The sequence below is a fragment of the Pan paniscus genome, chromosome 6 (genome assembly GCF_029289425.2).
Source record: "Pan paniscus chromosome 6, NHGRI_mPanPan1-v2.0_pri, whole genome shotgun sequence".
NCBI lineage: Eukaryota > Metazoa > Chordata > Mammalia > Primates > Hominidae > Pan > Pan paniscus.
The window spans coordinates 29,564,714-29,592,031 of NC_073255.2; the positions used below are offsets into that span (position 1 = coordinate 29,564,714).

At 48.4% G+C, this 27,318-nt stretch overlaps 1 protein-coding gene across 2 annotated transcripts in view; it reads right to left on the minus strand.

Annotated features, from left to right (window-relative positions):
• The window catches only part of GSDME (gasdermin E), a 59,826-nt gene that overhangs the window by 9,245 nt on the left and 23,263 nt on the right, over positions 1 to 27,318 (minus strand). For both annotated transcript variants that reach the window (XM_003807928.5, XM_003807927.5), the window contains exons 4-7: positions 11,368 to 11,539; positions 9,578 to 9,698; positions 2,586 to 2,750; positions 492 to 619 (exon numbers count right to left, since the gene is read on the minus strand). In XM_003807928.5, the coding sequence (XP_003807976.1) occupies positions 492 to 619; positions 2,586 to 2,750; positions 9,578 to 9,698; positions 11,368 to 11,539 (586 nt within the window). The remainder of the gene's footprint in view (positions 1 to 491; positions 620 to 2,585; positions 2,751 to 9,577; positions 9,699 to 11,367; positions 11,540 to 27,318) is intronic.

The following is a 27,318-nucleotide window of genomic DNA, read 5'->3' on the forward strand; positions in this document are numbered from 1 at the left end:
GGGCCCTAAATCCACTGATGGTGCCTTTATAACAGACAGTAAAGGAGAAGACACACACACACACAGAGGGGAAGCCCACATGGAGACAGAGCAGAGGCTGGAGTGCTGCTGCCATGAGCCAGGAACACTAGGAGCCATCCGCAGCTGGAAGGAGACAAGGCAGCAGAATTCTCTCCTAGATCCTCTGGGGGAAGTGTGGCCCTGCAGACACCTAGATTTTGGACTTTTGGGTTCCAAAACTATGAGAGAATAAATTTCTGTTTTTTTAAGCCCTCAGGTTTGTTGAGGCAGCCCTAGGAAATTAACACCTCCCTCTACCAGATGCCAGCTACCTGTCTGCACTTAGAAAACGCAGGACCCAAGAGTCAGAAAAGAGACAGCTGTAGGGAGAAAAGGAGGTGGGGGAACCTTTAACACAATTCCATCCTGCCTCGTCCCCTGTTCCAGAAAACCCCAGTGAAAACACTGCCTTGAGATGTCTCAGGGCTCACCACTGGTTCCAGGACCATGAGTAGTTCATCATCAAATAGGACCGCCTGGAAGATGTCACTCAAAGCTGTCTGTTGTGGCTCAGGCAGCTCCGCAAATGGATGGAAATTCCTCTCCAGGAGCAGGGTCGCTGTGAAAACAAAGCACACCCAAGTCTCATGACCGCGATGCACATCTCATGACGTCGGACAGCAACTCCTGCTTTTTATACCTAATCGTCATCAGTTCTTTCATGGATATTCCCAGCTGCATAGTCAGTCATGGAACTCAGAAATAAACATCAAGTTACACGCCACCCTGCATATTTTTCAATAACCAAAGGGAGGGAGGAGAGAGAGAGAAAGAGGGAAGCCAAGTTTTGTATTTCAAGCTTCACTCTTCTCTGATGACTCACTAAACATTAAGTCTAATCAATTATTTTCTGGAAAAGTTATTTAAATTCTTCTTTAGCATGACTTCTCTAGAAGTAAATTATCAAAGCTGAATTACTAAACAAGTCAGTGCTTTTACAATGCTTTAGAGCCATACAAATGCCAAAATACATTATTTTTCATGTCCTTTCTTGTAGTACATTGCAGATTTTCTATCCTTTAATATTTAATGCCCATTTTTAAAGGGGCTGGCACCCTATTTTCATGGCAAGCACAGCTATTCTTTTTCTAGCCTTTGCTTCTTCATGAGTCCTCAAGCTGAGCACTGAGTCCCCGAAGCTATTCCCTCTGCAGGATGCTTAGGGGCCTCTCCCCTTAGAATCTCTTTTCCTTTCTTTGTTTTTTGGTTTTTTTGTTTGTTTGTTTTTAAGATACTCAGAAGCTTCCTGTAAATTAAGTCTAGTGGAGATTTTATTTTTAAAGATTTGATAAAGGTTTCATATGCAGGGATGCACACTAATACATCAATGTACCACCCATGAGGATGGACGATTCCAACTAGCAGTTGTATAAAGCCCCACGCAGAGGAACACAGAACATCAGTAACCAACATATTTCAAAACTCTGCTATACACACAACTGTCTTTACCAGTCCCAGCCTGAAGAGAGAAGCTGTCCTGGTCGGTCCAGTCGCACACCCAGCTCCCACTGCACCCCTGCTGACCAGAATGGCCAACTCGAAGGGTGGGCCTGTAGGCAGGACAGAAGGAAGTTGCAGCACGGGACTGCCTTCTGCTCCCCAGTGGCTGCAGGGCCATTTTGCTGTGGTTCTAACCCACAATGACAAAATCCTTCAAGTGGCAGCTGAAAATTGCACCCACTTATCCATCTCAAGGAAGCCAAGATAGGAAAGCCTTATATTAAAATTGGGCCTTTGTTGTCATTTCTTCAAATACGGACATTTTTGCTACAAAAGCATCCTGGTTTGGGACTCATCGAAGCTCCACAGATGTAGTCACCAGGGCTTCTGTGCTTACCCTCCAAGCCAGTGCGCACACGGAGCGGTTCCTAGCTCTTTGTGCTAAGCTCTCACCTATTTGTTTCCCCTTTTCCTTGCCCATCTCCTCCTATATGCTGCGCCCCCACATCCCCGACAAAAGAAACCAGCTTTCTAAAGCACAATACGCTGTGAGGAGCAAAAGGAATTGCTGCAGGCACATCCTGGGCATGGCCCCTCTTCCTCTTTGGCACCATGCAGTCCATGCCATGTGGATAAAGAGCCTCCAAGAGAGCATTTTGCAAGGCTGACAAAGCATTGCTTGTCTTGACAATGAAGCCCAGAATATAACAAAACAGATGCAAAAACGGGTTCTCCATCCTCGCGGCTGATGAGCCATTCTTAGTAGTCAACAGGGCTTCTGTGCTTACAATGAAAGAAAAATGCCAAGCCCCTGACTGCCTCATTCTTCAGTCTCCGACCTCTACCCCATGGAGCGTCATTCTCCCCACCCTTCCTAACATACAGCACCCACAACCTGGGGCTCCCTAAGATCCAACCGAGGTGAGTCCTGCCGAGTGGACTGGGTCTCGGCGGCATCACCTCTCTTCTCATATGTTTTCTGTGAGTCACTGAGGGGTCACTGATGCTGAAGGCCACACCACCTCTTGGGATACAGGGCTCAGTTGGCCCTCAACTGCCCACTACTCCTGCCCTGCTGGCAATACCTTGCTTTAAAACACTTAATGGTCCATCCTGGGAAGATATCCCATGCGCAGCATCTGGCATGTCTATGAATGCAAACTCTCGAAAGACCAGGGGGTCCAGGTAGACAGAGTCAATTCTCTTCTTGTTCTCGAAGCCACCTTGCTTCCCTCGGAGAAGGCAGAACTCTGTAGTGCAGGAGAAAAGGACAAGTTAGGTAAAGTTGAGTCTAAGGTGTGCCAACAAGTCTGGACAGGGTCAGCCCAGCCTTGATGGCACATCTTAGACGTAACTCAGTGGAGCAGAAGACCCATCCATCTTCCCCATAAAATTCGATCCCTACACACATTATGTTGCTTGACCAAAAGCCCAGCCACTTCCAACAAATAAGGAAATGGCTGTTCTTACATAAAGCTCCCTAATATATACTCTCTGAACAGGCTGGACACAATCTGTAAAACATTGGAAATATTATTTTATCCTGATTTGAACAAACTGATTCTAAACAGACAAATGAAACCTGACATGCACAAAACAACTAGGAAAATCTGAACACTGATAATATTTTAAAAGTATTGCCAGTATATTTAGGTGTGATTATATTTTTAAGAAATCAATGTTTCTATAATATACAGAATAATACACAGCAATAAAAAATAAAATACTGATGTCTGCAATTATATGAATGAATTTCACAAACATGTTGAGTGAAAAATGGCAAACACAAAAGAATACATTCTCTATGAATCTATTTCTACGAAGGCAAAGCTAGTCTTTTTTCAAAAGCCTTATCATTTCAAGGTACTAAAATATTTACAGATGAAACAATATAATGCCTAGGATTTGCTTCAAAATAATCCAGCAGGAGAGGAAGGAGATGGTGAAGTTATGGCTAAAACATGAATTGCCCTAGTCACTGAAGCTGGATGGTGGGCACATGGGAGCTCACTACATTATTCTCTCTACTTTTTAACATGTGGGAAATGTCCATAATAAAAAGGTTTGCTTTTGGTTGTTTTGTTTTTGTTCTTTTTGAGACAGAGTCACTCTGTTGTCCAGGCTGGAGTGCAGTGGTGTAATCTCAGCTCACTACAACCTCCGTTTGCTGGAAGCGATTCTCCTGTCTCACCCTCCCGAGTAGCTGGGATTACAGGCACCTGCCACCACACCTGGCTAATTTTTGTATTTTTAGTAAAGATGGGGTTTCACCATGTTGGCCAGGCTGACCTCAAGTGATCCACCTACCTCAGCCTCCCAAAGTGCTGGGATTACAGGTGTGAGCCACTGCTCCAGGCGATAAAAAGTTTTTTAAATAATAAAAAGGGCCGGGCATGGTGGCTCACACCTGTAATGCCAACACTTCGGGAGGCTGAGGCAGGCAGATTGCTTGAGCCCAGGAGTTTGAGAGTAGCAACATAGTGAGACCCCGTCTCTACAAAAAAATTTAAAATGAGCTGGGCATGGTCACACATGCCTGTAATCCCAGCTGCTCTGGAGGCTAAGGTAGGAGGATCCCTTAAGCCCTGGAGGCGATGGTTGCAGTGAGCCAAGATCGCACCACTGCACTCCAGCCTGGGCAATAGAGCAAGACCCTGTCTCCAAAAAAAAAAAAAAAGGCAAAGAAATGTTTTCTCAAACACTTCCATATTTGAGAACCCAGCTAAGGTATCTAAGGTGTAGATAAAAATGTAAGTTATTACGTCCTTGCTAAGCAGAAACAGTAAATGAGCTCAAGAATTAGCATTCTCTTTATGATTCTATTTACTAACTTGTGTACGTAAGCAAAGGCTATGGAATAAAAATGTGGCAGGGCCCCGTATTTGCTGAAATGTAGAAGGCATGAGTATTAGCAAATATTTTCATTTGCTTGTGGGCATTAATGATGCTCATAAAGATAGAATGGAAAAGAAAAGAAGAATGGCTGTCTAAAGACAAAGGAAACGATCCCTGGGCTTTACCCACCTGGCCTACACCAGCATTCAGGCTGACCCTACTCCTCCACACTTTGCGCTTAGCCACAGGGGTGCAGGAGTGTGAACCAGCACCTAGGTCATAACTTTGTTCCCTGAGGACAGGAGCCTTGACCATTCACACAGCCTCAAATTCTGCCAGAAGCCCTGCCAGGTCCCCAAAATAATGTGGAACCAACTGGCATTTTAAGAATCCACAGCACCAACCACACACCACACTCTCACCTTCACCCATGCATAGCTTCCTGAGGGCGCCACCAATTAATTCCTTCATTCTTTTCATCCATCCATCCCCAGCCAGCCAGCCAGCAAATATGCAACAATGTAAATCTTTAAAATTCCCTATACCAGGCCCCGTGCTCACAGCCACAGATACAAAGGACTACAACCAGGCCTTGACGATGAGTGTGGTAAAAGTGGGGACAGCGGTTGAACAGGGCTGAGGCCAGAGTGACCAGCGGGTGGAGGGGAGGAAAAACATCTTTCCTTCTGCTCATCCTAGGTTCATGGCTGAGGCCCCTATCACAACAGACAGATTAACAAGAGAGGCCAGGCACGGTGGCTCACACCTATAATCCTAACACTTTGGGAGGTCGAGGCGGGCGGATCACCTGAGGTCAGGAGTTTGAGACCAGCCTGACCAACATGGAGAAACCTCGTCTTTACTAAAAATACAAAATTAGCCGGGCATAGTGGTGCACGCCTGTAATCCCAGTTACTCAGGAGGCTGAGGCAGGAGAATCGTTTGAACCTGGGAGGCGGAGGTTGTGGTGAGCCAAGATCGCACCATTGTACTCCAGCCTGGGCAACAAAAGTGAAACTCAGTCTCAAAAAAAAAAAAAAAAAGGGGAAAAGCACGCAACTTTACCGAATAGCAGTTTTACATGACATGGAAGCCTTCATAAGAAAATGAACATGTGAAAAAATAGTTAAATTTGAGTACTTTTATGCTAGGTTTGAGGGACAGTGGTGGAGAAATGTGGCAGGGCAGAGCATATGATGGAAAGGCCATTCATCCAGGAACTCAGCAAGGCCTGTCTCTTCACCTCTCTGTGTCCTGTGTCGGGAGACACGGCTGCTCCTTTCCTCCAGGCAGAGGGACGGCACCTCTCCCCTGAGGGTCTGTAACCTGCATCAGGGTAAGGTTGGAAAATCCTTCAGAGGTTTTATGACCTGCTACAGGGAGAAGGGTGAGGGGAAGGTCACAGTGACCTTCCTGCTTCTGTCATCTTTTCAAATTCCTTCACTTTAAAATATCTTAGGACTGCATGTCCTGAACCCCGTCACAGGGAAGGAGAACCAGAAAAGCCATCTGATGGTTGGGCAGGAGCAAAAGAGGCAGAGAGCACGCCCAGAGAGGCGCAGCAGGCCTGGGGGTGGGAGAAGGTGTGCCATGCCCCAGACCTCAGTGAGATCACGGGGCAAGTGGCACTGTGACCAGAGGGAAGGCACGAGACCCATGCTGGGCTGGCCCATAAGGCATGACATGGTGCAGACTGCATTCTTGGGACAAAGAGCCACAGAAGGGTGTCTGAGCAGGTGAGTGAAGTGGTCAATTTTAAAACAATCCCATTAGCTACACTGCTGGGATGGAACAGACAGGAAAGAATCAGAGTAGCCAGTTACGAGTCTGTGGCAGAGCCCCTGTAGTCCCAGCTGCTTGGGAGGCCAAGGTGGGAGGACTGCTTGAGCCCGGAGTTCAAGGTTGCAGTGAGCTATGATCCCGCCACTGCACTCCAGCCTAGGTCACAGAGCAAGGCCCTGTCTTTAAGGAAAGCGAGGTGGGGAAGCAGGGAGATGGTATTAGGGCCAGTGGGGAGACGTGCACAGATTCAGGTGCAGCGTGGGAAACAGGTTCACGCCCACAAGGCATCCAACTGGAAGCTGGTGCTGAAGGACGCTAGCAAATGCCAAGATATATAAAAGTGCAAGGCAGAAGGTCAAGAGAATGAAAGGGTGTTTCTGATTGGGCATAAGTGTCTCCTGAGAGGGGAGCTGTGGGTGAAGGAAAGGGTCTCATTGCAGCTGGCATGGCTGAAGCACCTGGCCGGGATACAGATGGAGTCTGCCTCCCTTCGAGGTTTCAAAGGATGACCAGGATCTCTGTCAAATGCAATCCCACCAGGAAGGTAGGGAGAGAGAGCAGGCATGTCTTCTCAAGGGCCCTTCCAACCACTGCAGGTTTATGTCTATGAAGCTATACCACAACATTCTGTAGCAAGAGCAACAGAAAACGGATGGGCAAAAAAAGAAAAGAAATAGCAGAACTGGTTTAAAATCAGGCAGTGAATCACCCAGAACGATGGCCTGACCACCAAGCCACCATAGGAAGGAGCCACGGAGCTGCCTTCTAGGCCAGGATCCAGAACGAGCCAAGGGAAGGCCGAGATATCTCCAGGGTACCTCTTCTCAGCAGCACAAAGAGGAGTTTATTTTCAAAGACAGTGGAAGCTGGAAAAGATAAAAGCCTTGAAATTGAAATGCAAACAGGAGAGCCCTGCCAGAACAAGGCTGTGTGTCTTTCAAACCCCATCTGAGAAAGAGAGGCTACCTCCACAGAGCTGCATCAGGGCAGGGTCTGGTCACCTCCTGGGACAAACAGGAGGAAGCTCGCATGGGGACCACCACCTAGAGTGGCAGCCCAGGCCTGGGTCCCCGCCACCGAAGGGTCCGCAGAGCACTCCTGGGCATCCTCAGGTGCGTGCCAAGATTTCAGAAAGCCTTACAGAAGTGACGCATCCTTCACTACAGCCAAGATACGGAAATAACGTAACTGTCTGTTGATGGACAAATAGATAAAGAAAATTGATGTGTTTACACAATGGAATACTTTTTGGCCATGAAGAAGAAGGAAAGCCTGCCATTTGTGCCAACCTCGATGAACCCAGAGGACAGGATGCTAAATGAAATGACCCAGGCACAAAAAGATGCATACCACATGGTCTTCCTTATACATGGAACTGAAAAAAGCTGAACTCACAGAAGCAGGGGGTAGACTGGTGGTTGCCAGGTGCTGGGAGAAATGGGGAGATGTTGTCAAAGCATGCAAACCTCCAGTTGTAAGCTGGTAAGTTCTGGGGATCTAGCATGGTGATTATAGCTAATAGTACTGCAGTGTTTACTTGAGACTTGCTGAGAGGGTGGACAGTAAGTGTCCTCACCACACACATGCAAAGGGTAACCATGCTGGGTGATGGATGTGTTCATTAGCTTGACTCAGTAGTAATCCCATCACAATGTCTATGTCTATTGAATCATCACTTGTACATCTTAAACATACAGTTTCTGTGTGTCAATCATACCTCAGTAAGCTGCGGGGGAGTGACACATTCATCACTGGCCATCAGTAAGACTGGACAGGACCACCAAGGCAGACATAGGGGGGCTAGAAACCCAAAAGTGCAGATGGTGACCCTACTTACCACATACAGATAACAGAGACTAGAAGAACAATTTGATCCTCTTCATGATGCACTTTTTTTGGAAGACAAGTCTTTTCAAAGAGAAGGATGACAATAATAACGAAAACGCCCCAGAGTACACAAATTTGGAACTACGGGCCTCAAGGAAGCCACAACACCTGGTATTCTCAGCATTTCTTGGTCCCTGACCGACCTCTTTGACCAACTGCTTCAAACTGACACTTTCTCTTTCTGTCACCTCAGATAAATCATTTCACCGCCCTAAAATGCAGGCTTCTTCATTTGCAGAATGAGAGAGGGAGACTCCGTGCACTCCTTCTGTGCCTCGCCTGTTTCTCCTAGGGATCCTCAACACCCTTCAGCTTGTGGACAGCAGCACACGAGGACACTGAGCATTCTGTTTGAGTCCCTCTAGTGGCTGCTGAATGGCGTAGTGACTCGTGTGGGCTTAGCGAGGGCAGGAGCTGTCTCACGGGAGACTGCCCCCCACCCGCCTTCCACAAATGGGGGAGAAGCAGGAGGCAGCAGCAGGCATGTGCGTGGTCTATCACGGCCCTTTTAAAAACTGCTGTTACAGAAAATGTCAAACTGCACAGGAATAGAGAGGAGGAGCGTGAACCAGTGTGTGCCCATCAGCCAGCTTCAGCCACTGTCCCCTCTCAGCCAAGCCTCCTTCCCTCGGCAGCTGCCCACGCTCACACCCTTTATGCTCCACTCATAATATTTTTAAATCAAACCACAGACATATTACCATTTCATCCGTGAATGTTTCAGTGTACATCTCTCAAAGATAGGATGACTCATTTTTATAAATATAACTATAATACCATTGTCACACCTAAAAAACTTCACAATTTATTATGTTACATTTACCCACTCATGTCCCTAAGGAGCGGTCACACAGCTTTCATGAGTGAACACAACCTCTTCTCATTGGGAACATGAGGAGGGAAGGGGCTGTGAACACCTAAAGTGAGCAGACACGCTGAACCAAAGCTTGGATTTTCTTCCGTGACAACAGCTGGGTCTCTGCGCTTTGAACACACTCGTGATCAGCAGAGAAAAGTCAAGTTCAGCATGTCTGGCTTCATACTTGTGGAGAGGAGGTGGGGTAACAATAATGATGATAATGCTATTAATAGCAAAGGTGGAGGAATTAATAAATGACCACTGTGCCAGGCGCTTCATAGGCCTCATCTCATTAAATCTTCACACAGCCCTGTGAAGAAACGCCCTTCACCTTCCAGAGACAGGGAAGCCAAGACTCAGCAAGATTCAGCAACTTGCCTGAGACCTCATAGGACATCATGGCACCAGGGTTGATGCCCAGTGTGTCTGATGCGGAGCCCAGGTTGATGCTCTACTGTGCTGGTGGAACTTCGCCCCACACCAATGTTGGAGGAGAGGGTGGCATTGCTCCAGGCATCCCTCACCACACCCCTCCCCCAGTGCAGCCCATGTGTCCAGGGACCATGTCTTGGGACAATCTACGCTCTTCAGACCTCTTTCCCTCTCTTCCCACAGTCTCCAAAGCAGTCGAGTCCTCTGGAAAGCAGTCAAGTCCCTCTGCTGAGGGATCCTCTGCTGGGGGTCCCTCAGCACCCATAGGAGGGTGGCACTCACCGAACTGGCCGTCCAGTTTCACGTATAACTCAATGACACCGTAGGCAATGGTGGTGGCAGCTGGGATCTCCAGCACCACGTTGGAGTCCTTGGTGACATTCCCATCCTCCGTCGCTGATACCTGTGGGCAAAAGCGCACACTCCCACCTGTGCACTCGGGCTCTCCCAGCTGCTCTGTTCCCCACTGCAGCCAGCCTCGTGCCTTGTACATAAGAGATGCTGAGCAATGTCCACTGAACCAAGTGGAACAGAGGAGCCAGCCAGCATGGGGGATGGGGGGATTCAATCCTTGCTGGCATCAGTACACACGTTCCCAAGTAAACGGCCAACCTGGTGGCATCAAAGTGAGATTCTAGAGTGTGGGATACAGTGAAGTTAGGTCTACAGTGCTGTGCAAAGATCATACGATACGTAAGATCACCTCCCAATTCCCTCCATCACAGATTATGGAAACAACTGAAATCCTAATGAAAACCTTAAACAGTAGCAAAGTTGGACTGGGAGAACCTAGCTGAGAGGGCCCCCTGCCCCGTGCATATCACTCCAGACCCCTGTAGATGCTACACAGTGCTGATAAAACCAGGAACAGAGAGGGAAGTGGGGAGAGGCCGGAGGGAGGAGAGGCAGGAAATGCCAAGAAGTCAGGCACCAAGCTCCTGCCTTTAAACACTCTCACAAACAGGACCCCTTCCCACGATGTCCTGGTGAGAGGAAGATGAGAATCTATTTGTTGGCCAAACACTGGCAATCAGAGAACTTTTCTTAGCAACTTGATCCTGGTCAGAGTGTGTTGCTTTGGGTTGAGAAATGGCAGCTGGCCTCCTGACTCTGAAAGGCTTCAAAACTTTGGCAGAAGTGACTGTGGCAGGAGCACCAGCAGGGCCGGCCTGAGCCATCTCCCATTGGCGCCTCCCTCGCTGCTACCCAGCCCCACCCCAGTAAGAGTGCTGGCCCCCAGACCTCTACCTCCAGCTCCTTCCAAATACAACTTTCTGAGTTCCTCTAGAAAAAGCCAAAAGTCATCCCAAGAAATAAATCTCTAAGAAAATATCAGCCACCATGGCAAGCTGGAGGAGAAAGAGTTTGGGGCTGATGGCCACCTAGTCCATTGAAGTTTAGTACTGGCTCACAGATCAGCTTGGTAAGACTGTCAATAACTTAATCTAGAAGAATCTATGTAGAGATAGCTAGATCTTACCTGCCCTAACTCAACCCACAAAGGATTTGCAGCAGCTAATTCCAAGTAATCACTGTGAGAGCCCCAGCTCTGAGAGGCTCTAGGGATTCTCTTGCATTTGGCCTGATCAGTGCCTGTGTGTTCATTTTTCTTGGGGAAACATCTGCCGCCCACAGGAAGAGCACCTGACGCCAGCCCGCCTGGCCCATTCGAGTGCCTGCGACCCTGCCCTGCTTCAGGAATGAACACATCCCGGGACGGTCTGGTGAGACCCAGTCCTAGGCCCCCTCACCCCTGGAGTTGCAGCAAATCAGGAGCAAGCCTGGAGCTGCCAGCACCATAGGGAGAGCCCATCCGAGAGGGGATCAACCCAGGGAAAGCAGCTCCCTATATCCTCAAGGCCTGGATCCAGCAGTGACTGGAGCCAGTTTCCCCAAGTGTTTCAGCTACATGAGCCAATACACTCTTGCTCATTTAAGACAACGTGAGTTGGGTTTCTGTTAACTTGCTACGGAAAGAGTCCTGACTCATGAAGACACCACCCAAAGAGGCCCCCAACCAAGGTCTCCAGGACTGCTCAGCCATGACCGCAGGGCAGCCCGACTGCACGCACCTGCACCGTCTTGGTCTGGATGCCCACGATGCCACCACACTTCTCCTCGACCTGCGTGTGCTCAGAGATCACACACTTCTGCGTCGTCGTTATCTTCTGTGTCAAAACGCACAGGACCTCATTCCTTCCCTCCAGCACCTGCTGGAGCACAGGGTTTCTCAGATTTATTGTTCTGAAAAAGAAAAACGGATGTGAGTGGCTTAGTGCCTCAGGGGACATTGGTGTAGTGTGAATTTCCTCTTGCACAGCAGGCAGCTGAGGAGTGAGCAGGTGACAGCCAGGCTTTGTTGATTTCCTCATGATGAAAGAGGTGGCAGGTCACCTGGAAAGACATAAACCAAACTCTCTTGAGGCCACCTCAGAGCTGCCGGGCCTCTGGGGGCCAGGCTAGATGCCAGAGGGAAGGGGGCTTTCAGTCAAACAGTAGCGCCAGTTGTCAAGGAGAAGAAAAGAAAATCAACCAGGGCCAGGCGTGGTGGCTCACACCTGTAATCCTAGCACTTTGGGAGGCTGAGGCAGGCAGATCACTTGAGGTCAGGAGTTCGAGACCAGCCTGGCCAACATGGTGAAACCCTGTCTCCACCAAAAATGCAAAAATTAGCCAGGCGTGGTGGTGCATACCTGTAATCCTAGCTACTAAGGAGGCTGAGGCACGAGAATCGCTTGAACCTGGGAGGCGGAGTTTGCAATGAGCTGAGATCGTGCCATTGCGCTCCAGCCAGGGCAACAGCGCAAGACTCCATCTCAAAAAAAAAAAAAAAAAAGGAAAAGAAAAGAAAACTAACCAGGAAGGAAACTGCAATCCATGTGCCTTAGACCCTGGAAACTCCACTTTTTTATTTAATCAGAGCTGAGGGATGTCAGACATCACAGCCGTGGCCCAGGGAATACAGGATTATGATGGGAGGAATGGTGACCAATTGCTTCTCATTGAGAAAGGAATAGGCCTAAAGTATGAGTAGCAAGAAGGAAATTAGATTTGAACTAAGAGGAAACTTCTTAACCTGTCTAGGAAAGATGATTCATCTCTTAGAAGGGGTTTGATGTCTTTTTTACACATGGGGAAACTGAGGCTGGTTATGCATGGCCTGTCCAGAGTCACTCAGCAGAGATTTGGGGCTCCCACCCAGCCACTTGAAATTCTGCAAACTTTCAAGAACAGACTAAATTTTTATTTACAGGAGATGATTTCATGCTTAGAAGCAAATGATGAAATAACTTCTCTGGAGATCTCATTCAATACTATGATTCTATGAAATGGACAGGAAAAGAACCAAACTAGAGTTGGTGACAGCACAAGAAAAATTATGGTATCCATGCTGGTCTTTTTTTAAGAGGTTAGTTACCTTGAAAAGCTCAGCACCCATCCCTGACCACACACGTGCTGGGTCACCCATCCTAGACAGACTCAGGTTCTCTGGGCTTCAGAAAGTAGCCCTGGAACTGGAGTGAGTAGCTAGGAAAGTCCCATCTCAATGTAATCACCTGCCCAGAATAGAAACAACTCGTGTCCATCAACAGATGAATGGAGAAACAAAATGTGTTATAGTCATATAATGAGATATCATACAGCCATAAAAAGAAATGAAGTTGGGCCGGGCACAGTGGCTTATGCCTGTAATCCCAGCACTTTGGGAGGCCGAGGCAGGTGGATCACCTGAGGTCGGGAGTTCGAGACCAGCCTGACCAACATGGAGAAACCCCGTCTCTACTGAAAATGCAAAATTAGCCAGGCACATGCCTGTAATCCCAGCTACTCAGCAGGCTGAGGCAGGAGAATTGCTTGAACCCGGGAGGCGGAGGTTGCGGTGAGCTGAGATTGTGCCACCGCACTCCAGCCTGGGCAACAAGAGCGAAACTCCGTCTCAAAAAAAAAAAAAAAAGAAGTGAAGTTCTGACATCTGCTGCAACATGGGTGAACCTTGAAGACATTATGCCAAGTAACACACTCCAGGGACAAATGAGCAATATTGTGTGGTTCCTCATATGAAATATCTGGAATAGGCAAATTCATAATGACAGAAAGCAGATTGGAGGTTACCGGGGCTGCAGGGCTGGAGAAGGGGAGTCACTGCCTGATGGCTGCAGAGTTCCTATTTGAGGTGATGAAGAAGTTCTAGAAATGGAGAGTAGAGATGACGGCACAACAGGGTGAATGCATTTAATGACACTGAATTTTACACTTAAAAATGGTTACAACAGTAAATGTTGTGTCTCATCTATTTTACCACAATAACAAATAGATAAGACATAGGAAAAACGGGTTCAATCTTAGTACTGGTTAAGGAAATTCAAATTATAAAAATGTCCCACACATGATAAAAATACATTGATGACAACCACAAAGCTGCCGAGAGACTCCATTTCCAGGAAGGAACAGGAAACAGGGACCCTGGAGCCTGCAGGGCTGGGGTTCGGATCTCAGCTCTGCCCTCCCACTGGGCAAGCTCGAGTGAAGGGCCACCTCTGCACCTAGGTTTTCTCGTGCATGAACTGTTGGTAACAGGGCCCCCTCCTCATGGGGTTCCGTCAGGGTTTAGATGACATGCATGCAGTGAGCCATTAGGGTGTGCCGAGCACAGAGTTAAATGCCACACAAACACTAGCTGGCTCCGCCCACCTTCCCGTGTCCCTCTATGAGGCTCACAAAACAAAGCCACAGTGTGTGCCCCGCATGGGAATTATGGGGCACTGAATTGAGTCAGAGGTACGTTTCCACATCACTCCCTTCTCAAAAGCCTTCGATGGCTCTATCCCATGTCCAGTGCGTTCCCAGGCTGAGGCCCCATGGGATCTGCCCTGCCCCCTGTTAACTTTATCTTCCAGCCTTCTTACTACTCCTTAAAAATGCCAGGTGTGTGCCTACCCCGAGGCTTTGGCACACATTCCCTGATGGCCACATTTCACTGACTCATTGGTCACCTCCTCGGGGAAGCGTTCCCTGCACCCCCATCATGCTATCATACCCTAAGATCACTTCTCTGGAGAGCACATTTCCACAGGATATTTTTCTAGCTCATTCGTTTATCTGCTCGTGGCCTGCCTCCTCCATCAAGAATATAAACCCCACAGAGGTGGTGAGTGTGCTCTCCTGTTGACTGCATATCTCAGGGCCAGGATCAATGCCTAGTACATAGGAAGAGCTCAGGAAATATTTTTGGAATAAATGAGTAAATAAAACTTGTGAGGTTTTTTCCTCTATTTGTTGAATGAATGTGTACATATGTATTTGTGCATCCACGTGTGAAAGACAGAAGACACGGAAGATGGGGGAAATGGAGGATCTGCAGCTTGGATCAAAAAATGGTGCATAGCAGATGCGATCTTCCTAAGGGATTGCATGTCTTGGTCCCATAGGCAAAGACTTTAAAGATAAAAGCCATTGTAACCACCGGTCAGAACATACATTCAACTGTTCCCTTTCCAATGGTCTCTTCCTTCTATTGCTCAAAATTCTAGCAGATTCTTGAACGTCTGTCTGTGCCCTCACAACTAAGGAATGGGCTCCTCCCAGCTAGACGCACGTCAGACACATCACCGCCTGGTGACGACCCCACAACTGCCGCCTTTAGGAGTCTGATGTGACTCTGCTGGATTGGAAATCACAGCCCTCCTACCCGCCCTAAACAGAATCCACTGAACACTTGACACTGCTCCTAGCCAGTGTGAAATTGTTTGAAAAGAAAAAGCTCAGCCTAGACCACTCAAGACTCCACTGCTTAAAATGCCCACCTCCCTCCAGAACCCCCACCTCAAACACCAAAAGAGAGGGGCAGCCATCTACGCAGGTGGGCAGGCAACTGCCTGCTGTATCCGATGACAGGGCAGTCCTGAGACGCTTGCTGAGTCGCTGCCTTCAAAAGGTCTCTGTGGGGCGGACCAACCGCAGCGCAGGAACAGAAGCTCGCCCAGGGACGGAGACTGTCTCCAAGGCTAGGATTCGGGTGACCAGAAACGTAAGTGTCACACAGCCACAGCTCATGCAGGCCACTGGGAATCCTTCCCTGGGCAACCAAGGCAGGGCTGCCAGAAACTGCAGGCATCATCCACCTAGCAGCAAACACTTCCACCCAAGTCACTGGGATTCTGTTTCCCAGGACAGTGCTGCCACCTTTTGGAAACCAAATGCTGGAAATATTTAATGATCTTTAGTTAGGAGAGGCCCCACAGGGACAGCGGGGAAGCTACACATCAGGGAAAATGGATTTTTCATTTGACTCTCTGAAAAGCAATCTTGGGAGGGAATTCTTCCCCATCTCCTCCCTCAGTCAATTCCACCAAGCCCCAAGCAGCCCCAGGGGGAGAGCTGGTGTCCCCTGGGGACGGTGTTCTCAGGTGCAGACCCAGAACAGTTCAAGGTCACCAGACCCTGGCTCTGGCCCTCCTCAGAACAGAAATCACCATGCAACAGGGCTCCCCTGTGCCCGCCTAGTGCAGAAACCAGCCAAATTTCAATGCAATTTGTTTACTGTATAACCTTATATATTTTATTATAAGCATTTAAAGAGGCCCATGGGTTTCTTCAACTGCTAATAGAGTTCATGAAACAAAACATTTAAAACTCTCAATTGAGGGTTTCAGAAGAGTTTAAAAAAAAAAGAGCCTAGAGAGGTTGATGGTAGAAACCAAAGTCACACAGCTGTGAAGCCCAGGTCTTTTACAATGGCCCACATGGCCATAGCACCCATAGCTGCTGTCTGCCTCTTCTGGGTGAGGGCACCCTTGGGCTGTACTAGGAATTGAATCTTCATCTCTATTAACTCTTGTATTGCTATGTTCATTTCTATATGGAAATATCTTGCCTATGTAACCAGACCAGTAGATGGAGGCTGGAAAAGCAAGTTATACCCAAGTCCTCTGGGAATCCTTATCAGAATATCCATGCCTGCCTGTTCTCCCCAAGCCCATCTCACTCTCCTCGTGGCTGCCGCCCTGTGCCGTCTGACAGTTCTTCCCCAACTTGTCCTGATTTCTTTCCTCTCGGGCCCTGTGAGAGCCACTGAGCAACACAGACAGAATGGCTTTAGAGACACAGAAAACTATTAGTAGTGGTCGCCTCTTGGGTGGGGAACCAGATGGCGGGGAGGGGCTTTTCACCTTTTCTCTTTTGACCTTTTGACATTTAAACCATGTGAATAGATTGCCCAGTTCAAAAAAAAAAAAAAAGTATTTTAAAAAAAGTCCTTCTGGACAGACTGTAAGCTCCTGGAGGACAAAGTACTTGCTCTTTTTATTGGTGCCTAGCCCTGTGCTCTCCACCCAGTTGGGGGATAAAATGAATGGTTTATCACATAAACCCGGGCAGGACTGGAATGAGACCCTCTCCCCAAGTCCAGCCAGGAGCCAATGCCCAAAGACAGGGAAAATGGAGCAGAAGCTCTTCCAGGAGAAAATGAACAAGCAGAGGTTCTTCATCCGCTTCACACATCTAAGGGCAGGCTCCTTGTTCTTCCTGGCGGGGGCGGCAACGTGAAAGCAAGAACAGGAGGCCACTGAGGCAGAGGCGCATATCCTCAACAGAAAGGGCCAGCCCCAAAGGAGCAAGTCTGGAGGCAGGGGAAGGGGGTGCACACTCAGTCGGGAAGAACTCCCTCTCCTCACTCAGGGGCTTGGCTCAACTCCGCCACCCAGTTCTGCTGTGAGGTTGCCCTTCTGCGCGTAGCTGGCAGGTCGATATAACACAAAGACCTGGAGTCATCCCAGAATCGGTTCCCTGCTCCAATGTGGTTTAATGTTTGTCCCTTCTAAGTTTCATGTTGAAATGTGATCCCCAGTGCTAGAGGTGGGCCCTGGTGGGAGGTGTCTGGGTCACGGGGGTGGATCCCTCATGAAAGGCTTGGTGCCCGCCTTGCAGTAATGAGTGAGTTTACGCTCTGAGTTCACACTGGTTAAGAGTGTGGTACCTTCCCCCTCACTCTCTCTTGTTCCTCTTTCTTGCTCCTGTTCTTGCCATGTGACATGTTTGCTCCTCTTTCACCTTTTTCCATGACTGGAAGCTTCTGGAGGCCTCCCCAAGAGCAGATGCTGGCACCATGCTTCCCGTACAGCCTGCAGAGCCATGAGCCAATTAAACCTCTCTTCTGTATAAATTACCCAGTCTCAGGTATTTCCTTATAATAATGCAAACAGACTAACACAGTCTCCTCCTAGCTGAGCTACTGCTCCAGTCCCGAAGCTTAGTTTGCACATCTGTAAACTGAGAATTTGCTATGAGGGTTACGTTCAGTGAGTTCTTGTATTAAATGACCCACGCTCTACCCAGCAGATGGCAGGGGCTCTGTAAATGTTTTTTTCCTTCCACTATTGGCAGGGAAGGCAAGTCAAGACCCCTTTCCAGGGTGGTCAAAGAAATGGCCAGAATTTTCAGGATGCTTTATAAGGGAGCCCTCAGCCAGGTGTAGCAGGACCAGCCGCAGACAAAACTCCTCAGATACCAAGTTAAACAAGGAAGGGGTTTATTCGGCCGGGAGCGTCGGCAAGACTCCTGTCTCAAGAGCCAAGCTCTTGAGTGAGCAATTCCTGTCCCGTTTAAGGGCTCACAACTCTAAGGGGGTGCGCGTGAGAGGGTCGTGATCGATTGAGCAAGCAGGGGGTACGTGACTGGGGGCTGCATGCTCTGCTAATCAGATTGGAACAAAATAGGATGGGGATTTTCACAGTGCTTTTCTGTACAGTGTCTGTAATGTACAGATAACATAACTGATTAGGTCAGGGGTCAATCTTTAACGACCAGGCCCAGGGTGTGACGCCGGGCTGTCTGCTTGTGGATTTCATTTCTGCCTTTTAGTTTTTACTTTTTCTTTCTTTGGAGGCAGAAATTGGGCATAAGACAATATGAGGGGTGGTCCCCTCCCTTAAGGAAGTGGACCCTCAAAGCAATTAAGAGCATGGCTCCATGGACACAGGACAGGAGTTGGATACAAGACGCGGATACATTCAAGACAGCAGCTACATGATACAGGACGAGAGATGGCTGGAAAAGGAGACCAGGCAGGAGCTGCCGGGAGGCGGCAGGCAGAGATGGAGGGAGGGAAGCGTGGCTCAGAGCCCAGCGTGGTTGCTGGGGACCAGAGCAGCCCAGCAGGAAGGGAGGCTCCAGCTCTTCCAGCATCCATCAGCTCCCCAGGCCCAGCCCTAATGAAGCCGCCTCCTCTCCCAGCCTGAAGCTTTAATTTCCATTTTCTCTGCTTCTAAGGCTTTCAAGAGCCAAAATGCAAACTCACAGAGGAGAAACCCAGAGACAACTTTTAAAAGTCTGACAATATCCAAAAGGAGGGAAGCAGGTTTCTTTACCAAAGCATAAAGGAGGTCCCGGGATGCCTCCTGCAGAGACACAGGAGGGCAAGCTTTGTCATGCAGACCCCACACTTCAACTCTCCTTCATTCATCTCCACAAATACCTGAGTTCTGCTATGCTCCAGGCACCAGGCCAGATGCAAGCTTCTCAGGGAACAGGTCAAGGCAGCCACCACTAGCAGGGTCCTCTTACACAAAAACCCTTGATAATAACAATGGTAGGCTGGGCGCGGTGGCTCACGCCTGTAATCCCAGCACTTTGGGAGGCCGAGGCGGGCGGATCACGAGGTCAGGAGATCGAGACCATCCTGGTTAATATGGTGAAACCCCGTCTCTACTAAAAATACAAAAAATCAGCCCGGCATAGTCCTGGCTACTCGGGAGGCTGAGGCAGAAGAATGGCGTTAACCCGGGAGGCGGAACTTGCAGTGAGCCGAGATCGCCCACTGCACTCCAGCCCAGGGGACAGAGCGAGACTCCGTCTCAAAAAAAAAAAAAAACACCAATGGCCTCAAGGAAGAGTTTCCAATGGAAACCCTGGGGAGCCTGGTAAGGCTCTCCAAACCCCAGGGGACATCATGACAGAGCAGGAGCTTTTGTTGAGTCTGCTGTGGAGAAATTATAAAACTAGAAGGGACCCAAGGGGATTATCTAGCTCTGGGCAGAAACTCAGTTTCATCTTTATTTTCACCTTGATTAATCCATCAGCTATTACTGCCTGGCTGTAGGAAAAGGATTCTAAGGCTGAGTGTGGGCTGGAAGACAGTAAGGAGGAAGAAAGCTGTGATTAAGTGGCAGTGTCTGCTTGGACATGGGAGGGGGATGGCCCTGATCACCTGGATCTAACCCAGTGTCTCTGCTCATTAGTGAAGAATGTGCCCCAGAGAGGTGGCAGGCCCACCTGAACCACATGGCCTGTTAGTGGCAGTGCCAAAATCAGGAACTGCATCTTCTGACTCTGAGACCAGTGTGCTTTTCCACTACACTCTTCTAAAGAACAACAAAAAGTGAAAGGCACAAATGCAGACTGAGGAAATGGTGCAATACTGCCAGAGCTGGTTTCAACATCTCCCCAGAAACAGAGATGGGGACATGACAGAGAGCCAAAAGGTGGTGGCCAGCCTGCTGCTCAAGGAATATTAAGCAAGAATTACTAACCCACAGACACAGAGATATGTATTGATGATAAAGGCTTTAGTAAATCCAGAACTTCTCTCCCAAGGGTTTTGATTTATTGGCTAAAACTACAGTTTACAAAGGATCACATGTGTGTTCACACACCAGCTGTAGAGTAGGAAAATTAGATCCACAGACATTGCCTGTAAACTCCTTGGCTTTGCCTTTGTGACATTTCATTAAGTGGGAAAGTCTGCTTCTCTCTTGATAACCAACTTCCTCCAGTCTACAGAGATGGCAGAGTTTTATTTCAGTAACTGCCCCCTAAAATCCTGGAACACACACACCATTGCCTCCTTCATCTGCCGATTTCCCCTCCAAGGGAGGCTCCATTCACCCTTTTCAAAGACTGTAAGCTTTTTGACAACGAAGGCAGGAGAGCAGCGCTCAAACCACATCTGTGCTGCTTCTGCAGGAACTGTCCCCAGCATCCTGTACCGGGAAGGCTTCAAAACCCTCCCACACTACGAGTCGGGGGTGCCACTAACTGCCGTCCCCAGCACTGTTCGGGAGCTAGGGGGGCTGTAACGGGAGGAAGAGACAGGGTGCACCCAGCCCTGCCAATGAGTCTTGATTTGTCTCTCGGCCATTCTTGGTCACTCCGTTTTTCTTATCAGGAATCGGGGGCAATTCTGGCCAATGAGACCTGAGGAAAATCTGTTAGGGGTTCTCAAGTTTTTCTCCCTCTTAAAAAGGGACACAAAGAAGAGGCCACTTTTCTGCCTCTGGAGCTTTTGTCTGCAATGTGGCTGCCATTTAGGGACCAAGAGAACTTGAGCTGCCAGGACAAGCAACAGATGGCAGCTGCCACAGGGGCCCACAGAGCCACCGAACTGACCTGCTGCCGTTAACCATTCAGTCAACCGGGACGCACCCTCTTCGAGGTGTTTTCTTATGTGAGATAATAACAAATGTTCTTTGCAACCAGACACCCTAACTGGTATATGAAGTGACCATCATCCTTATTTCAGAAAGCAACAAGAAGCACGAAGAACTCAGAAGCCAAGGGGCTGGGTGAGAATGCAGCTCAGCACCATCCACCCCCGAAGCTCTGCGCCCATCTGCCTCTCCCTCCTGAACCTTCCTGGGCCCTGCATACAGAAGGCGCTTAATGCATGCTTGATTGTTAAAGAACTGGCAGTCTTTCTGCTCCATCCCATGAGAGCTTCCCAGAGTCAGGAAGTGGATCCTCTTGGAAACGAAAGCAGCCGCCCACTGGCTCCCCCGCAGGTACTAGCAGTCCCCATTTCAACCACGTTTCATAACAGAAACTTCCCACACATCAGAGATGCTCAGCCCACAGCCGGGGGCAGGAAATCTCTAGAAACCTCAACTCCAGTGCCCTGGGCCTCCACTTCCAACACAGTGAGATAAGCCCTGCTCTTTCTCTCTCTGACACTTGGCTGTAATGTAGATGACTTCAGGATTGTAAAATGCTGGGAAAATCAAAATTGGGGCAGAATGCTCACTGCACATTGTTGCCAAAGTGACCAAGTCACCCGCAGACTGTGGCTGCTCCGCCTCTGTCCACATTATAGTCTCTAATACCTTATCTTACTCACATACGACGACCCCTGGAAAGAGAAAGGAAAAAATGACTGAGCACCTGTAGATGTTCAGCTCTTTAGACGAGTAATTAATTAACTGCAACCAGTGGATGAAATGCAGCAAGCCTGGAAGATGATAAACCAAATGCAGCTGATGCCCAGAAGTGACTTCACGCCAAAGCCCTTGGAACATGTGTCTCTTTCCAAGCTCTGTGCATAGAAGTTGGATCGGAAAAATCATGTGTTTAGTGAACCTGGTTTTAAATCCTGAATCTAGGCAAACTAATTAATTTCCACATTCAGGCTCCTCAGTTGTAGAATAAAGATAAACCAATTATCCTTTCAAGCAAACTGGGCTCAGTGTGCCGAAGGCACTGCGCCAGACCCCACAACAAAGGAGGCAGGGCGTTCCAGGAGGGAAACGGATACAGACACAGGCAACTTCCGACACACTTGACCCTACGGCGTGGTTAGTATCCCACCAGGGGTGATGTGGCTCCTGAAGGAAGTGGGGTCTAACCTAAGGAATACTGAGGAGTTGGCTGGGTGACACAGGAGAAGTGAGTCTGTGTGTGCCCTTCATGCGTCTGTGCAGACAGGAGGAGTGAACATCAGACAAGGATTGGAGGTAGAAGGAGCCTGGAGTATTAATCCCAGGAACTGAAATTAGCTCAGCGACTGACCTGGAGGATGTGAGGGCAACTGGTGAGAGATCAGGCTAGAGATTGAAAGCATGGCTCTGTTGCACAGAGGAGCCTGTGGCCATCCTCCTAGGACAGGGGAGAGCACAGAAGGCATGGCTGGGCAGTAAGGGGATCCGACTGGCTACCCTGTGGAGAATCAACTGGAAGGGGAGAGACGAGAACAGGTAAGAGATGGTTGGTGGAGGCCTGCACCATTTCCCAGAGAAACTGTCATGAGACTGGGGGAATGGGAACAGATAAGGTTGATATTTAAGAGGCAGAATCAACTGGTAAGAGACAAGGTGTGGGAGAGAAGGTGAAGAAGGAGCTATGTCTGATATTCAGATTCCTGGCTAAACCAACTGGACTCATGCCTCACCCACCAGCTCACTGGAGGGTTCAGAGAGATGAGAAGTGCAGTGATGAGTTGAGTCTCTGTGTCAAACACTGTATGAACAGCCCAAGTGGAACAAACATCTGCTCACCTGAATTCTAACTCCTGACTCATCCCAGCCATCCTGACTGTAGACACTGCAGCTCATCAGTTCTGAGACACATATTTTTTTCTTTACATTTTAACGTCTCAGAAATCAGGATGTTTTAAAATTGATAGGTGGCACAGTTTAATTGGCAGTGTTCTTTCTCAATGGTACATAGAATAATGGTGCCTCTTTCAATGGAAGACATCTTGGATTTGAAGAAATACAATAATGCCTATCAGTCTTAGAAGAAAATAGTACTTGAATGATTCTTCTTAGGACTTAAATCCTACCTAGTTCCAAAAAGATCTGAAGTTGCCTTTAAAAATAAAGCTCAGCCGGGCACAGTGGCTCACACCTGTAATCCCAGCACTTTGGGAGGCTGAGATGGGCAGATCACAAGGTCAGGAGTTCAAGACCAGCCTGGCCAATATGGTGAAACCCCGTCTCTACTAAAAATGCAAAAATTAGCTGGGCGTGGTGGCACGCACCTGTAGTCCCAGCTACTTGGGAGGCTGAGGCAGGAGAATTGCTTGAACCCAGGAAGCGGAGGTTGCAGTGAGCTGAGATCGCACCACTGCACTCCAGCCTGGGCAACAGCAGAGTGAGACTCCGTCTCAAAAAAAATAAAAAAATTAAAAATGAAGCTCATCAGACAAGGTGATTTCTGTAAAAAGACTAAAACCACTCCCAAGAACAAGTATTGGAGGGTCCCCAGCACACCCTTCTCTACAGGAAGCCACCTTTACACTGTGAAAGGAAGCAGCAGAAGTCAGACAAGCTTCCAGGGGCTCACTAAAACCAAGACCAGGAGACAGAATAATTTAGAAAAAAAATAATAAATTGGCAGAATTTCAGATAGCACAGAATTTAGTGTGGCCTGGGGGTCTCAGGAAAGACATCTTTTAAAAAGAGTGGATTTGGTGGGGCCTTGAGCTTCACAGCTTTGTTTCCCATAGAGAATATGGTGAGCAGGACAAGGCCCATGAAGGTCTTACTGACATTGCTCAAGGGCTCCATACACCTTTACTTAAGAATCAAATCAACATCTCCTGCCACAAACAAAACATGTACAAAGAACAGCCTGTGTGCTATGCAGACTTCTCCGTAGCCCAGCTACACGTCTGGATCAGCACTTATTTTGGGGAACACGGGTTGCATGCAAGAACCAGAGCCCCGCCGACTTTCACTGGAGGTGGTCAGTCGCTCCACGGTGGAGTTCAGAATGGTGACCACGCAGGTGCCTACCTCCTCCACGGGAGAGGAAAACAAGAGCTCAAACAAAACATCATGCTGCACGTGGAAACGCCAAGGACTTCGCCTCCTTCCTGCAGCTCTGTGGCTCCCTGTCTGGCTCTCAGCAAGCTGCATCACACCTTCCCTCCCAGGGAGCTCTGGCGCTTGCCAGATTTGCTAGGCAGGCTCTATACTTATTGCAAGTGGTAACACTAACAGCTACAACTAATGAGAACTTGCCATATGCCAAGCACTACTATACCTGCCCTATTTATGTTCTCTCATTGAGTTCTCACAGTAACACCGATCCCATTTTGCTAATCAAAGAAATTCTGGGTCGTGAAGGTAGGAAAAGGTGTCCCATGTGTCTTGGTTTAAAGAAAAAGATCTTTGGGTAAGCTGGTTAGGAGGTGGCATAGTAGCATTTATTATGTTATTCCTTAAACCCTCCCTCTGTTTCCACCACAAATTGTTTTGATTTTTAAAATGAGCCTGAAGTTTACTACCCTGAATTCGGCCTAAAAATACCTCCACCTGCCAATACCAGGAGACCAGCATAAAGAGGTACTGCCAGCCCCTCCCATCCCAGACCTTGGGATGCCCTGGTTTATTGTGACCAGTTACACCTGTCCTGGAAGGAGAAACACAGCGAAAAGAGAATCAGCGACAGGACCAGAATCAGGGAACTCATGTTCTCCAAGTACACATGGACAGAAGTCTTCATTGTTAGGCACAAACTGTTTACTAAAAATAATGATTCCAGTGCTGAGTAAAGCACAAAGACAAATGGGATGATTTTCAAACCCTCTGGTAGCCGTTGGGAAATTGATCAGGTAGGAAGGAAGCCCAGTTCAAACTTTGTTTTTTCCAAGAAAGACATGGCTCCTCAAATCTTTCTCCTTGAAAAACTCCTAAATGTTAAAGGACCAGGAGCAGAGCAAGATGGGTGAATGGAAGCCTCCCGTGATTGTTCTCCCCACAGGAACACCAAAGTCAACAACTATCTATATAAAAAAGCATCTTCATCAGAACCAAAAATCAGGTGAGCAATCACAGTACCTGGTTTTGACTTCATTTTGCTGAAAGAGGCACTGAAGAGGGTAGGAAAGGCAGTCTTGAATTGCCAACACCACCCCTCCCCTATCTCTGGGCAGCAGCCATGTGGCAGAGAGAGAGAAGCCGTGTGCTGTAGGAGGGAGAGCACAGCAACTGTGGGACTTTGCATGGAACTCAGTGCTGCCAACACCGGGCAGAACTCAGCCAGCGCCCACTGAGGGAGCATGTAGACCAGCCCTAGCCAGAGGAGAATCACCCATCCCAGTGGTCAGAACCTGAGTTTTGGCAAGCCTCGCCACCATGGGCTAAAGTGCTTTGGTGTTCTAAATAAACTAGAAAGGCAGTCTAGGCCACAAGGACTGCAGCTCCTAGGCAAGTCCTAGAGCTGTGCTGGGCTCAGAGCCAGTGGATTTGGGGGTTGGGTATACAACCTACTGAGACACCAGCCAGGGTGGCTAAGGGAGTACTGGATCTAACCCTCCCCCACCTCCAAGCAGCACAACATGCAGCTCCAAAAGAGATCCCTTCCTTCTGCTTGAGGAGAGGAGAGGGAAGAGGAAAAAGGACTTTGTACTGTAACCAGAATACCAGCTCAGCCACAGTAGGATAGGGCACCAGGCAGAGTTGTGAGGCCCCCACTGCAGACCCTAGCTGCCAGACATTTCTAGAAACACCCTAAGCCAGAATGTAACCTCCTGCCTTAAGGGAAGGATGCAGTTGTGACAGGATTCTTGTTCTTCTGACTAAAGAGCCCTGGGCCCTGCATGATCTGCAACAGTAACCAGGCAATACATGCCATGAGCCTTGGGTGAGACTCTGAGACATGCTGACCCAGCTTTGGTCAGGTGTGACTCGGCACTTTCACAGCTGTGCTGGCTATGAGGAGAGATTCCTTTTGCTTGAGAAAAGCAGAGAGAAAAGAAGACTTTGTCTTGCAGCTTGGGTACCAGCTAAGCACAGTGGGGTAGAGCACCAAGCAAGCCCTTCAAGTCTCTGATTCCAGGTTGTGGCTCTTGGATGGCATTTCTGGACCTACCCAGGCCCACAGGGGACCCCACTGCCCTGAAGAGTGCGTCTCAAACCTGCCAGCATTCACCACAAGCTGACTAAAGAGCCCCTGGCCTTAAGTGAATATGGGTGGTGGCCTGGCAGTGCTCCTTGTGGGCCTGTAGTGCTGGTGGACATGGGTGAGAGTCCTCTGCCTGGGGAAAGGAGAGGGAAGAGTGAAGGGACTTTGTCCTGTGATTTGAGTGCCAGTTGAGCCACAGTAGAGTAGAGCACCACATAGATTTCTAAGGTTTCCAACTCGAGGCCCTGACTCCTGGACAGCATCTCTGGACCCACCTGGGGCCCCAGGGAAATCACCTCATGTCTGAGGGGAAGGACACAAGCCTGGCTGGCTTTACCACCTGCTGATTATACAGCCCTCGGGCCTTGAGCAAACATAGGCAGTAGCCAGGTAGTGGTTACAACAGGCCTTAGGCAAGATCCAGAGCTGTGGTGGCTTCAGTTCTGACCAGTGCAGTCCCAGTGGTGGTGGCCACACAGTTGCTTGTGTCACCTCTCCCCCAGGTCCAGACAGCTCAGCATAGAGAGAGACTCTGTTTTGGAGAAAGTAAGGGAAGAGAACAAGAGTCTCTGCCTGTGATCCAGAGAATTCTTCCAGATCTTATACAAGACCACCAAGGTGGTACCTCTACAAGTCTATAAGAACCACACAGTTACTGGGCTTTGGGTGTCCTCTAATGCAGATACAGCTGCAGTGACAAAAAACTTGGATGACAACACCCAAGTACCTTTGAATACCTGGAAAGTCTTCCTAAGAAGGATGGGTATAAACAAGCCCAGATTGCAAAGGCTGCAATAAACACTTAAATCTTCAAAGCCCAGATACTGACAAACATCCACAAGCATCAAGACCATCCAGGAAAACATGACTTCACCAAACAAACTAAATTAGGCACCAGAGACCAATCCTGGAGAGACAGAAATATGTGACCTTTCAAACAGAAAATTCAAAATAGCTGTTTTGAGGAAACTCAAAGAAATTCAAGATAACACAGAGAAGGAATTTGGCATTCCTTCAGATACATTTAACAGAGATTGCAATAATTTAAAAGATTCAAACAAAAATTCCAGAGTTGAAAAACACAATTGACATACTGGAGAACACATCAGAGTCTCTTAAATAGCAGAATTGATTAAGCAGAAGAAATAATTAGTGAGCTTGAAGATAGGATTTTTGAAAATACATCAGAGGAGACAAAAGAAAAAAAGAATGAAAAAGAATGAAATACACCTAAAAGACACAGAAAATAGTCTCAAAAGAGCAAATCTAAGAGGTATTGGCCTTAAAGAGGAAGGAGAGAAAAAATAGGGGTAGAAAGTTTATTCAAAGGGATAACAGCAGACAACTTCGCAAACCTAGAACAAGATATCAATACCTAAGTACCAGAAGGTTATAGAACACCAGGCAGA